A 12,646-nucleotide genomic window follows, 5' to 3' on the forward strand; every position below is an offset into this window, starting at 1 on the left:
GTCAAAAAACCCCCAACATTTAACATTTTAGAAAAGCATGTCAGCATTTTCAGTTGGATGTCCTTTCTAGCAAATTTTTGTCTGGGCATGTGCAGGAGTACTTATTTCAAAGCTCAGTGATGCTTCAGAAAAGCTTTTCTCTCCCTCTCTTCATTGGCTCCCAGTGAGCACCCTCTCTGCAATATGCCATTTTGTTCAGAAACTCAGTTTTCTCTGAAGACCCCTGATGTCCCAGACTCTTATTGCATATTGCAAAGCTTCCCAGCCCAATTGTCAGCAGATGGCTTCTAGTCTCAGGTAGGAGATGGCACCCAGAGTACCTTGGCACCCTATTTCCTGTGGGGCTATGATTCTATGACTTGGTGGGTAAGGCACAATATGCATTGCACTGCTGTTTCCACCAACTTCCACCCATCTGCTTCTTCATCAGCAATCACATCTATTGGCAAAGGAACCAAACCACCCATCCTGACACCTCGCTTTTCCCTCTCTGGGCTTTTCTATTCCTTTGGTTCAATGTGCGCAGAGAATAATAATCACTGCAAAAGAGAATCTCACTTATTCCACCATTCCCTTGCTTGTCTCAAACAATAGATGACAGAGGTGAGAAGAAGGATGTGGTGTTTCTAATTGATGGCTCAGATGGCGTCAGAAGAGGTTTCCCACTGCTGAAGAGCTTTGTCCAAAGAGTTGTTGAAAGCCTGGATATTGGTCGTGACAAGGTCCGTGTCGCTGTCGCACAGTACAGCAATGTCATACAACCTGAGTTCTTACTCGACACCCACGAAGACAAAGCAGATCTCATCAATGCCATCCAGGAGCTGAAGGTTATGGGAGGATCTCCTCTGAACACTGGAGCAGCTCTTGACTATCTCATCAAGAATGTCTTCACGGTGTCAAGCGGCAGCAGGATAGCAGAGGGTGTCCCACAGTTCCTGATTCTGTTGACTGCTGACCGGTCCCAAGATGATGTGAGGAGGCCCTCGGTGGTCCTGAAGACAAGTGGTACAGTGCCTTTTGGCATTGGGATTGGAAATGCTGATATCACAGAGCTGCAGACGATTTCCTTCCTCCCAGATTTTGCTATCGCTGTGCCTGACTTCAGCCAGCTGGATACCGTGCAGCAGGTCGTCTCGAACAGAGTCATCCGACTGACCAAGAAAGAGATAGAGACACTTGCCCCTGATCTGGTTTTTACATCACCCAGCCCAGGTGAGAAGACGTTTGTGTCTGCACTGAGAGCCAGTGGCAAAATATGATGTTTAATAACATCATAGTTGCAACACAAACAGAGATAAACAAAGACAGTCATGGATAAGACTCCAAGTCTGTCTTAGTCTTGCCATTGATGCACTTAGAGTTGGTAGGACCCATGTAATTAAGATGAATCAACTTTAAGTCCTGTCCCTCAAGGTGATCCATGTTGTATACGCATGGAAGACCCACAAAATGAATGCTATAGACTTAATCTTATTTTAAGTTGATGGCTTTTAGGGACACCTACACAATGCTATAAATCAAGGTCAGCATTATGCTGAATATTAGACTGGCCGATGTGTCTTACATTCACCATGTTCATTCACTGAGGGAAGGGAAACTGGAAGTGAGCATCAGGAAAATGACCAGACTTCCCATTTCTGGTCTCACTTGGAATGAAATCCAGCTGGCATATGCCTGGAATGAAGGGTACCCACTCCAGAACAGTCCCATCCTACTCGGTCTGTCTCATCCCTTCAGAGACAGACAGCTCTCCTTCATCCCCACTTATCAGTGTGATATTCTGAAAGAATTCTGGCTCTGCCCTGAATTACCATTATAGAAAACATTATTAGCAAGCAAAAAGTCATCCTCGAAAGGTAGAAGCTGAAACAATGATAGGCTATAAGCTTTCCTAAAGGACAAAGCCAGAGAAAGAAGAATGGTGCTAAGTATAAAATTGTGGCATACTGTGGCATGGCCCCCAGCCTGCCTGGTAACCTGCCCTGAGTAAGGATTACGTTTCCTTATGTTCCCACAAGGAATTATTGTTGCATGTTCCCACTGCTTTCTCTTTGTTCATTTACTCTGGAATTTGCTGTTCTTGCATTGCCTGGGAATGTGCCTAGCAGACTAGTCCTCTCACTGGGTTGAACCCAGACATCCTGCTGGGGTTCCCAGACGATATCACAGGCAACACAGACAAATGCATGGGCCAGTGAGGTAGATAAGGAGCTTTGCTGTTCTCCATAGGCAATGCCTGACGTATCTCCTGACTGCTGCCTTTTTTCCTGCAGCGGGTGTCAAGAGGGATGTGGTGTTCATGGTTGACGGCTCCCGCTACGCTGCCCAGGAGTTCTACCTCATCCGCAATCTCATCGAGCAAATAGTGAACAATCTGGATGTGGGCTTTGACACCACCAGGGTTTCTGTGGTCCAGTTCAGTGAGCATCCCCGTGTGGAGTTCCTGCTTAACGCCCACTCCACGAAAGACGAGGTGCAGAGTGCCGTGAGACAGCTGAGGCCACAGGGTGGCCAGCAGGTGAATGTGGGGGAGGCCCTTGAGTTTGTGGCAAAGACCATCTTCACACGGCCCTCCGGAAGCCGCATAGAGGAGGGCGTCCCGCAGTTTTTGATCGTCCTCTCCTCCCGCAAGTCTGACGATGACTTAGAGTACCCATCGCTCCAAGTCAAACAAGTTGGGGTGGCACCTATGGTGGTAGCAAAGAACATGGAGCCCGAGGAGATGGTACAGATTTCCCTTAGTCCTGATTATGTATTCCAAGTTTCCAGCTTCCAGGAACTGCCCAGCCTTGAGCAGAAGCTGCTGACTCCTATTGAAACGCTGACTGTGGACCAAATCAGACGGCTGCTGGGAGACGTGCAGCCCCCTGTAGGTAAGGCTCTCTCAGCACCAACTGCCTCTGGATTGCTATGCATGTAAATATTGCCCAGATGTGTAACTCACTTTCCATCCATTCTCTAACAACAGAGGTTTCCTTAGTTCAAAGCAAAGGTATAACACACGTACAGTTTTAGAAGGAAACTTCTAGGAATTCTACCCAAGCATCTAAATACATTATAATTCACAGTTTTCATGGCACATACTGAAATATGTTTTGATTTTCAAGTCAAACACCACAATGTGTACAGTTGCCTATTCCCATTTAGCATCTCTCTAGGAAAGAGATGTAAGTCTGGAGCAGAATGAAGCTGCAAACATTGATAAATCCAGACAAGAATGCTAATGAATGAAACAGATAAGACTCTGGGTAATGCATACTTCAAATATTTGTCAGACTGTGACCGCACACATGCACACTTGCACACAAGCCCTTTTAGAGAGGCTTCCCAAAGCACCAAGATAGGCATTGGCCAAAATATGCTGCATAGTTTTACGTCACACTAGAGCAGATAGATAGCACAGAAATCCTGCAGCAAAGTTTAAGCAAAGACTTGGCACACAAATAATTTCTTCTTTTCCTGTCCCTGCAGATGTTTCCGGTGATGAAAAGGACGTAGTCTTCCTCATTGACAGCTCTGACGGTGTTAGGCCTGATGGCCTTGCTCACATCCGGGATTTCATCAGCAGAATTGTTCAGCAGCTGGAAGTTGGGCCAAACAAAGTACGAATTGGCGTGGTGCAGTTCAGCAATAATGTCTTCCCTGAGTTCTACCTGAAGACCCACAAGTCCAAAAATGCTGTCCTGCAAGCTATTCGCCGCTTGAGGCTTAGAGGTGGGTCCCCCGTGAATGCTGGCAAAGCCCTAGACTATGTGGTGAAGAACTACTTCATCAAGTCTGCAGGAAGCAGGATAGAAGACGGAGTGCCCCAGCACCTAGTCGTCATCCTCGGAGACCAGTCCCAGGATGACGTGAACAGGCCTGCTACCATGATCACTTCAACAAGCATTAAACCTCTGGGTGTCGGAGCCAAGAATGTGGACAGAGACCAGCTGCAGATCATTACCAATGATCCTGAACGTGTGCTTGTGGTACAGGACTTCACAGGACTCCAAACTTTGGAAAAGAGGGTGCAGAGTATTCTTGAAGAAATCCCGATATTTGCAACAGAAATCCCTGGAATTTTAGTACCTGGTAAGACTGCTGTTCACAGAATCACAGAATTGCCTAGATTGGAAAAGACCTTTAAGATCGTTGAGTTCCATCATTACCCTAACACTGACAAGTCCTTGACTAAACCATATCTCTAACCACTGCATCCATACTATTCTTAAATACATCCAGGGATGGGGATGCCACCACCTCCTTGGGCAAGCCATTCCAATGCCTAATAAACCTTTCAGTAAAGAAATTCTTTCCAAAACCCAACCTAAGCTTTCCTTGGCACAACTTGAGTCCATTTCCTTTTGTCCTATCACTTGCTACTTGGTTGAACAGACCGACCCCCACCTCTCTACAACTTCCTTTCAGGCAGTTGTGGAGAGTGAGGAGGTCTCCCCCGAGCCTTCTTTTCTCCAGGCTTAACAGCCCCCACTCTCTCAGACACTCCTCATAAGACTTGTTCTCTAGACTCTTCACCAGCTTTGTTGCCCTGTTCAGCCCATAGACTTTTCTGGGCAGAGCACAGATAGAATTTATACAATGTGAAAATAATTCCATAGTAACACTTTTGGATTCCCAACCATATAGCCATGTTAATTTAAAGCACACTTTTAAGAAGATTTTGTTGAGCATGGGAAACAATGGAATTAAGTTTGCAATGAGATGAGAGTGTCAGTTGCAAAAACACTTAATGTTGTATGAAGTCTAAGTGTTGTATAAAAACTTTCTTCCTCTATGGATGTGTTCTGGTTTCAGCTGGGCTGTAAAATTGTGCCAAAGACCAATGAAACTGTAAAAGGTAGAGAGGAGAGAAAACCACACAGCACCACTTCATAAAGCTCTAAGCATGTTAAATACTATAGATGGTGCAAACAGTTATTAATAACTGTGGTTTTCTTTGTCATCTTTTCAGGAGGTAAAAAGCAGGCTGACATTGTGTTTTTGCTGGATGGCTCCATCAACCTGGGGAGAGAGAACTTCCAAGAAGTTCTCCAGTTTGTCTACTCTGTGGTTGATGCCATTTACAGAGATGGTGACTCTATCCAGGTGGGACTGGCCCAGTACAACTCAGACGTCACCGACGAGTTTTTCCTTAAGGACTACTCCACCAAACCTCAGATTTTAGATGCCATCAACAAAGTCATCTACAAAGGTGGACTGGTAGCAAACACCGGCGCAGCCATCAAGCATATCCAGGCAAAACACTTTGTGAAGGAGGCTGGCAGCCGAATCGACCAGAGGGTGCCCCAGATTGCCTTCATTGTCACAGGTGGGAAGTCCTCAGATGATGGGCCAAGTGCCTCCTTGGAAATTGCACAGAAGGGTGTGAAGGTGTTCGCAGTTGGTGTGAAAAACATTGATCTGAAGGAAATCAGCAGGCTGGCCAGCGAAAGTGCCACAAGTTTTAGAGCGTCCACTGCCCAGGAGCTGTCTGAGCTGAATGAGCAGGTCCTGGTTACACTGGAAGCTGCTATGGAGGAGAAATTGTGTCTAGGACCAACGGACATTACAAGAGGTAAACATGATCCTTTCATGATGGGCTCAGGTCATTCCCAAGGGTGGATTTTAATGTCCAAGGTGTTTTGATGAACTTGTCCAGCTTGCTCTTGTACTTTATATAGGCTCAGACCTCCTTTATGAATGTGGTGGTAAGATGCAAACCTTTGGAATAAGAACTGGCCATTCATGTGCTTCAGCATTTATACAACTGGTGTACCATCACCACAGAGGTGTCTTTGGAAAAATTTCAGATGTAACAGTCAGGCAGTACACTATAGACCTCCTACCACTGCATTGGAGAGGCTCCCTTATTTAGCTGCCTTTGGGCTATATCTCAGTACTTTCCTTCCCAGATGTGTAGGAACATGATACCAGTATCATGGTAGACCACTCTGGTTAGTGCCAAAAGAAAAAGTAATGGTCGTTGTTTTGCCCACTGTGTTCAGAACAAACCAGTTGTACTTCTAGGCCATTCAGTCAAGAATGTCTCTAGCCAGATCATCCAGGATGCCCATTTGATCTCCTGACAGGTATATGAGAAAAAGCTAGGACAGAAGTGATTGCGGTTTGAGGTAAAATTACCTTAAGAAAGAATTCCATGATTTGGCTACTTTAGAAGCCAAGTGAGGGGAATTGAGGTGAGTAAGTGAGCTGGTATTGCTGTGGGACCAGATTCCCAGCAGCTGGTTAAACTTATGACAAGTCCTACTCCCAGCACAAGTGACCATCTAGCTTTTGATCAGAAGCATCTTCCATTCTTCTGGAGAAGCTGAAGGAGAGCTACAGAAGCCCTGAGATGAGCAGCAGCTCCAGCTGAGATGAAAAACTGAGTGCAGGGGAAAGCAAACCACTGCTGGTGGTAACCATGAGTGCTTCTTGACTGTTTGAAAACCTACATAGGTGCAGGAGACATTAAATCTAGAAAAAAAGGCATACAGCAGCCTGACTTCCCTGTGCTCCATACCAACAGGCAGCTCCATGGCTGCAGGATGACTTCAAGCCCACACTAAATATTTCAGCAGAAAGACAGGCTGTGCATTGCCTTGGTAGCTCAGGCTATGCAACTTCAGTGCCTCTTTCTGCCTTAATTCTTGGCTACCCCATATAAATCCTAGCTACATCTTTCCAGTTGCCTGGTTGTCACCTCCCTTTATATCCCTGTGACTGGAGTATACTTTCTTTAAGCACAGGCAGAAGGTGCATGGACAACAGTGCAAGTGCCATCAGGTTTTTGCACAGTGGAGAGAAAGCAGCAGTCTCCTCTGCCTGAGGAAAATTCCTTTGGACTTGGTTTAGTCAGCTCCTCCCAATGCTAAGCAACAATTACAGAGGAAAAATAATTAACAATGATAAAGTGCTTTTTTCCCCAGATTACCATTGCCAGGATGAAAGGGAGTAGAAAACACTTATGGTGGCATTTCTTGATGCAGAGGGTATCTTCTCTAACACCTAACAGAATAATTACAGAAGTCATTAATTGAGAATCAATCATTGTATTCATCAGCAGCGACTCTCTCCTCTCTTTCTGCATCTCCCTTTCAGATTGTAACTTAGATGTGATACTTGGCTTTGATGTCACCGACGTTGGGCCTGGCCAAAATATATTCAATTCCCAGAGAGCTCTGGAGTCCAGGGTTGAGTCTGTGCTGAACAGAATTACGCAGATGCAGAAGATCAGCTGCACCGGCAACCAGGCACCTAACGTCAGGGTAGCCATCATGGCCCAGGCTCAGGGAGGAGCTGTGGATGGTTTGGACTTCTCTGAGTACCAGCCTGAGCTCTTTGAGAGGTTTCAGGGCATGCGCACCCGTGGGCCCTATTTCCTCAGGGCAGATACTCTGAGGTCCTACCTGAATAAATTCAGATCCTCGCCCTCTGGCAGCACCAAGGTAAGTCAAAACCAAGGCCACAATTTACAATTTAAATGTACAATTAAAAAGTTCATAGTAATTTGGGTCATTTAAGCCCCACTTCATTCCTTCACTCTCCCTGCATTGTCAAAGTCCTGTGCTAACGATTGCTGAGTGTCATTGTAGCCAGTACCCATGAGCACTGCTAGCTGCAAACTGTTGCTTTCCACGTATTTCCCTGTTCATGCTTTAGCCACAAGCACCTACATGATGTGATGCACAGAAACATGGCACAGAATTGCAATGCTTGGTGGCCTGGCAAAGGGGGTAGCAATTCAAAGAATCACAGAATGGTAGGGGTTGGATGGGACCTCTGGAGGTCATCTAGTCCCACCCCATTGCTGATGCAGGTAGCCCCATCTTCTTTCAGACAAAGCATCCCTTGGAAGAAGACCCTTGAGGTTGCACATTGTTTGTGGTTCCTACCTGAAACACACTGAATCCTGACATAAATGTGTTTCTCTCTCAGGTCATTATCCATTTTACTGATGGTGCAGATGACTCAATAGATCAGCTGGAGGCTGCTTCATCTACTTTGTATACAGAAGGTAACTTCTTTACTCCTGAAGGCAGTGATTATCATTCGTATTAACCCACATGCCACTTTACCACTGTCACCAGCTTTTGATAGCAATGAATAAGAACTTCATGATTTCTACATGCACTTACTGTTCTTCAATAACTTCCAGTAGTATTTAGCCACCTGCTGGCACCTAAGCTTGTGGGTAACTTGCACTGAATGTGCTTGAAAATGTTTGCTCTCAATTGAATAAGATCTTTTTTGCAATCAAAGAGGTGGGTAATGACCTGTCCTTACAGGGGAGGGTGTGCAGGCTCTTCAGAGCACTTCACCCCATCATGTGGCTCCTTCTACTTCCCCTCCCCTCAGGTGTCAACGCTCTCATCTTTGTTGGGCTGGATCGAGTGAGCAATTTTGACAAAGTGATGCAGCTGGAGTTTGGTCGTGGGTTCACCTACAACAGACCGCTCAGAGTTAATCTGCTGGACTTGGATTTTGAGCTGGCAGAGCAGCTCGTAAGTAACTTGGCACAGGCAGCACTGCCTTGTAACGCTGGAGGAAAGCCAACAGCTGGATCCCCTGCAGGGCTGAAGCACGGCTGAATGACACTCTCTTGGCTCTGGTCCACTCCCCTCCCTACCTCACGTCAGCTCTTTTTACAGCTGTCATGGCAAATAAGGTTCAGAGCAGATTGTGGCACTGCCTGGTCTTGTACCACTCTTGGAGAAGCCCTACTCCAGTTGAGGCTACAGCACATGGGAACAGGGTGGGATAAGATGCCATCAAAAACTGCCTTGCCAAAAAGCTTGCCCTCTACCTGTATTTATACTCTTGTGTTTGTTTAACCATATGGGTAGTGCACTGCCATAACTTGTCAGTGCTGAAGCTCTTTCAGAAGCACTGCTCTCTAGGTTTCTTTCCCTGAGTGGATACACTGCCTGCATTTCAGGCATGCTTTTAACAGACGAAGGAGTTATCCTTTCTTCCTCTTAAATTTACTTCCCTCTCTTGTATGTAGTCTCTCTTGAGTTCATTGAGTTAATTTGCTACGAGCCTTCCTTTTTCCAGTTCCTCCCAACATCAAATATGCTACCAGCATCATTAAGCTCTTTTCCAGTAGATTTAATAATATTGGGCTTAACCACTGATCCCTGTGGTAACCTTGCTGGGCTCTCCTCCACAAATCAAAGTGGGAGTGAACCTTGAGTTCTGGGATAAGAGCAGTCTTCAGCCCATCCCCATTTCCTGTTGCCTAGGAAAATCCTTTCAAAATGTAAATGTCCAAAGCTGGCAGGAAACGTTTGCCGCCAGCAATGTACTTGGCAAAGTAAGTGATTTATTTTTTCTTTTCTTTCTATTAGATGATGCAAAACCAAGCTGTGATTTCTCTAAGTCTGGATCTTTCTTTTTTTCTTCCCCATTCCCTCCCCCCCCATTCCCTCCCTCCCACCCTTTTTCCTCTTTTGCTGTGTGCATGCAAATTGTTCTCAGCTTGAGAGTTGCTGGTGAGATACTCACTGCCATGACTTTCTGATGGCCTATTCCACAGCCTGCATTTGTTTCTTTGGAGATGAGATTGCTCCTTTCAGTGACAACAACTGCTCTGGGGACTGTTGTCCTACTAAAGGCTAAGAATTCTGCCCCACATAATTCCCATTTAAACCCTTGCCACTGATGTTCAAAATATAAAGTCGACTGCTACTTCCTAACCATGCAGCCTAACCAGTCTGCCAACACAGAGCTCCTTTCCCTGCTGTTGTGGGTGTTTCAAGGCAGAGAGACCCCAAAATGCTGCCAGACCGATGTCATGCTTGGCACAGGAGGGATTGCACAGGCTTGAGGGCTTGCAGGAGATATTGCATTAGGGTTCTGCCAGGTTTCTATCACCTCCCCATTGTGCTGTGTGCATTTTGCTACAGGACAACATCGCAGAGAGGACGTGCTGCAAAGTCCCATGCAAGTGCTCGGGGCAGAGAGGGGACAGAGGTGTGCCAGGCCCCATAGGACCAAAGGTAGGTCACTTCATCTGGGGATGAAGGGTCCCTGTGCAAGGTCAGTGTCCACCACAGTGGTGATGGGTGGATGATATGCAGGTTGTAATGAGTGGTACTAACAGGGAGGTCATCTCCACTTAGCCCTCATTTTAAAACTGGCTCTGGGCCATGCACAACAGTTGAGAGCTGCTGCTCTTCTCTTTTTTCCTGTGTTGTAAAACAACCAAGAGGGCAGAGGGAACTTGCTGGAGGGAGCTAATGAAGTATCTTGTGAAACAATTTAAGAATATCAAAGGGAGATGGTTTCTTTCATTAATTGTTCACACAGATGACTAAACAGGCTGCTTCGTGCAAATCTAGGGCAGTCTTGAATATCAATTTAGAGGGAGATCACAGACCTGTGAAACAAATGCAGAATGTTCTCCATTGTCTTCTAGGGTGCCACAGGTGATCTTGGATACGGAGGCTATCCTGGTGATGAAGGAGGACCGGTGAGTGATTGCCCCTGCTCTGCATGGGACTGCTCAAATAAGGGACCTCACCACAGTGAAGTGTTAGAAGGCTTTTCCACTATAATATTTTCTGCTGGGTGTAGATTAACTGAGAGGCAAGCAGACCTTTTTTTTTTATCCCACTTGCTGGCCTAAGTTGCTGGTCATAGTTGCTCCTGGGAGAAGGTCAGTAAGGAGCTCTTTGAAATCTGGAAAAGGCAAGATAGGGGAAATAACTCCTGTTGTTTGAAGTGACACAGATCTGGGCTATTCCTTCAAGGGAAGTGGGAATGTTTGCAGCTGGCCCCAAACACCCACGAGCTGGGCAGGATGATTATGAGCACAATGAAATCCCCAACTTCATTACAATTTATCCATACCAATTGCAGCTGAAAGATTTGAGTTAGTCCAAGAATGGGATCCAGAAGGGGTGTTTCTATCCATCACAGTGGCAGACAATGTGAGTCCCATGACTTCTCACTAGCATTGTTTCATCCAGAATCTTACTTCATGAATCCCACATCATCCCTGGAATAAACAACTCCCCACGCATCATTCCTGGGAGGTGAAGCTGAGGCCAAGGGCATGGTGGTGCTCATCACTTTTCCTAACTTTTCCAAGAGCGCAGGCAGGGGCCAAATACTGCTGTCAGATAGTGCATGCAATGCAGTGTTTTCCCGAGGCTATAAAGTCAGGATGGAATTAAACACTTATGAAGAACTCTCAGAGTTTTGTCTTGTTTTATTTCTGAAGGAGAAGTTTTACAAAGCTCTTTCATAGCTGAGAATTTGAGAAGGATGTTTCTTTCTCAGTGATGAATACTTGCAGCTGGCCTTTACATGACAAAGATTTTGGCAGGAGATGGTGGGGTGGCTGAGTACTGACCTTTCAAAACCCAGTGCTCTGTTTGATCCTGTGCTACCAAACCATCTCCTGTGCTCGCTAATGCGTGCAGTTAGCTGAAGAATCACACAGGGCAACTTTTGACCATTGCATTTCCCCTCCATGCAACAGGGTGAACGTGGACCACCGGGTGTGAACGGGACACAGGGTTTTCAGGGATGCCCTGGGCACAGAGGAACCAAGGTAAGTGCAGAAGGAGCCTGGATGGAGCAGACCCAGAGTTCAGCTGATGGAAGTCCACCAAGGGCGAGTCCTGCTGCTTTAGGATTTCATGCTACAACCACCAAGTCCACTTAAGTGGACTTGGCCACTTAAATCCACTTGGCTAAACACCAAAGCTTTCAGTAGGTGTCATGGCTTTAGCATTGCTATGAAGAACAGGGGGCAGCTCAGGGAGCCAGGCTCAACCTATGGCAAAGGATGATTTGTTTGCTGCAGTCTCACTTTAAGGGACAGATGTGAGAAGAATAGATTTGCTCTTAACTTCAAGAAGTGGCTTGTGTGTGTGTGTCTTGGCCCAGGACTGGGACAGTGCATAGATGGAAGTGTGTTGTTGAGGAGGAGGGAGAAAGGTGATCCATGGCTGCTGCTTTAAAGAGGAACCTTGAGGAAATGGTTCAGGACAGCAGCCATGCCACAAGCCATAAAAGGTGGTGAAATGTATAATATTTATAGGAAATATTTAACAATATTAAGGGGATATTACCTACTGTTTGCTCTGATCACAGGGTCCTCTGACAGGGAGCAGAGTAGTCCATGAACCAATCCCTTTAGTTGCAGCTGAGATGCTGAGTCTCTTTAAAGAGCTGTCCAGCCCTGGACAAAGGCATTGAGCAGAGATTTGGATTAATATAAAAAGAGTGCATGAAAAAGAGAAAGAGAGTGGAGAAGGAGCTGTGGCTAAGGAGTAAGCTATTTTATTGCATCAGGTGGCTAAAGTTCATGAAACACATTTTATCTTGGCATGAGTGTGGAGGAGACAGCTGAAGATTGGCATAAGTGAAGTAATGGACAGTTGAACCTTAGTGTAGCAAGCTCTGGCTGCAGTGCCACAGTCCTGGCTCTGGGTTTGCCACCAAGCACATCCCCCTTTCCCACTGCTTTCCATGGCAAAGAACTGGGCAAAAGTGGAGTAAATCCCTTTTCTGATCTCTTTAGGGTTCTCGGGGATTCCCAGGAGAGAAGGTACGGAGCTGTTTACTCACGCCATGGCAGTGAGCGTGAGTGAATGAACTCTTCAGTGTCCCCCTCCCCATTCCCTTTTCCCTTGGTGAGCATCTGCCCCTT

The 12,646-nt window shown here is 46.1% G+C and overlaps 1 protein-coding gene across 1 annotated transcript in view; it reads left to right on the top strand.

The window, feature by feature from the left end:
* COL6A3 (collagen type VI alpha 3 chain) overlaps positions 1-12,646 on the top strand; it is a 56,297-nt gene that overhangs the window by 18,684 nt on the left and 24,967 nt on the right. Inside the window, exons 8-18 of the mRNA XM_054380876.1 lie at positions 595-1,212; positions 2,274-2,873; positions 3,472-4,074; positions 4,955-5,557; positions 7,084-7,430; positions 7,921-7,999; positions 8,341-8,486; positions 9,891-9,983; positions 10,403-10,456; positions 11,471-11,542; positions 12,518-12,544. Of these exons, the coding sequence (XP_054236851.1) occupies positions 595-1,212; positions 2,274-2,873; positions 3,472-4,074; positions 4,955-5,557; positions 7,084-7,430; positions 7,921-7,999; positions 8,341-8,486; positions 9,891-9,983; positions 10,403-10,456; positions 11,471-11,542; positions 12,518-12,544 (3,242 nt within the window). The remainder of the gene's footprint in view (positions 1-594; positions 1,213-2,273; positions 2,874-3,471; positions 4,075-4,954; positions 5,558-7,083; positions 7,431-7,920; positions 8,000-8,340; positions 8,487-9,890; positions 9,984-10,402; positions 10,457-11,470; positions 11,543-12,517; positions 12,545-12,646) is intronic.

The sequence above is a fragment of the Indicator indicator genome, chromosome 5, assembly GCF_027791375.1.
Source record: "Indicator indicator isolate 239-I01 chromosome 5, UM_Iind_1.1, whole genome shotgun sequence".
Lineage (NCBI taxonomy): Eukaryota > Metazoa > Chordata > Aves > Piciformes > Indicatoridae > Indicator > Indicator indicator.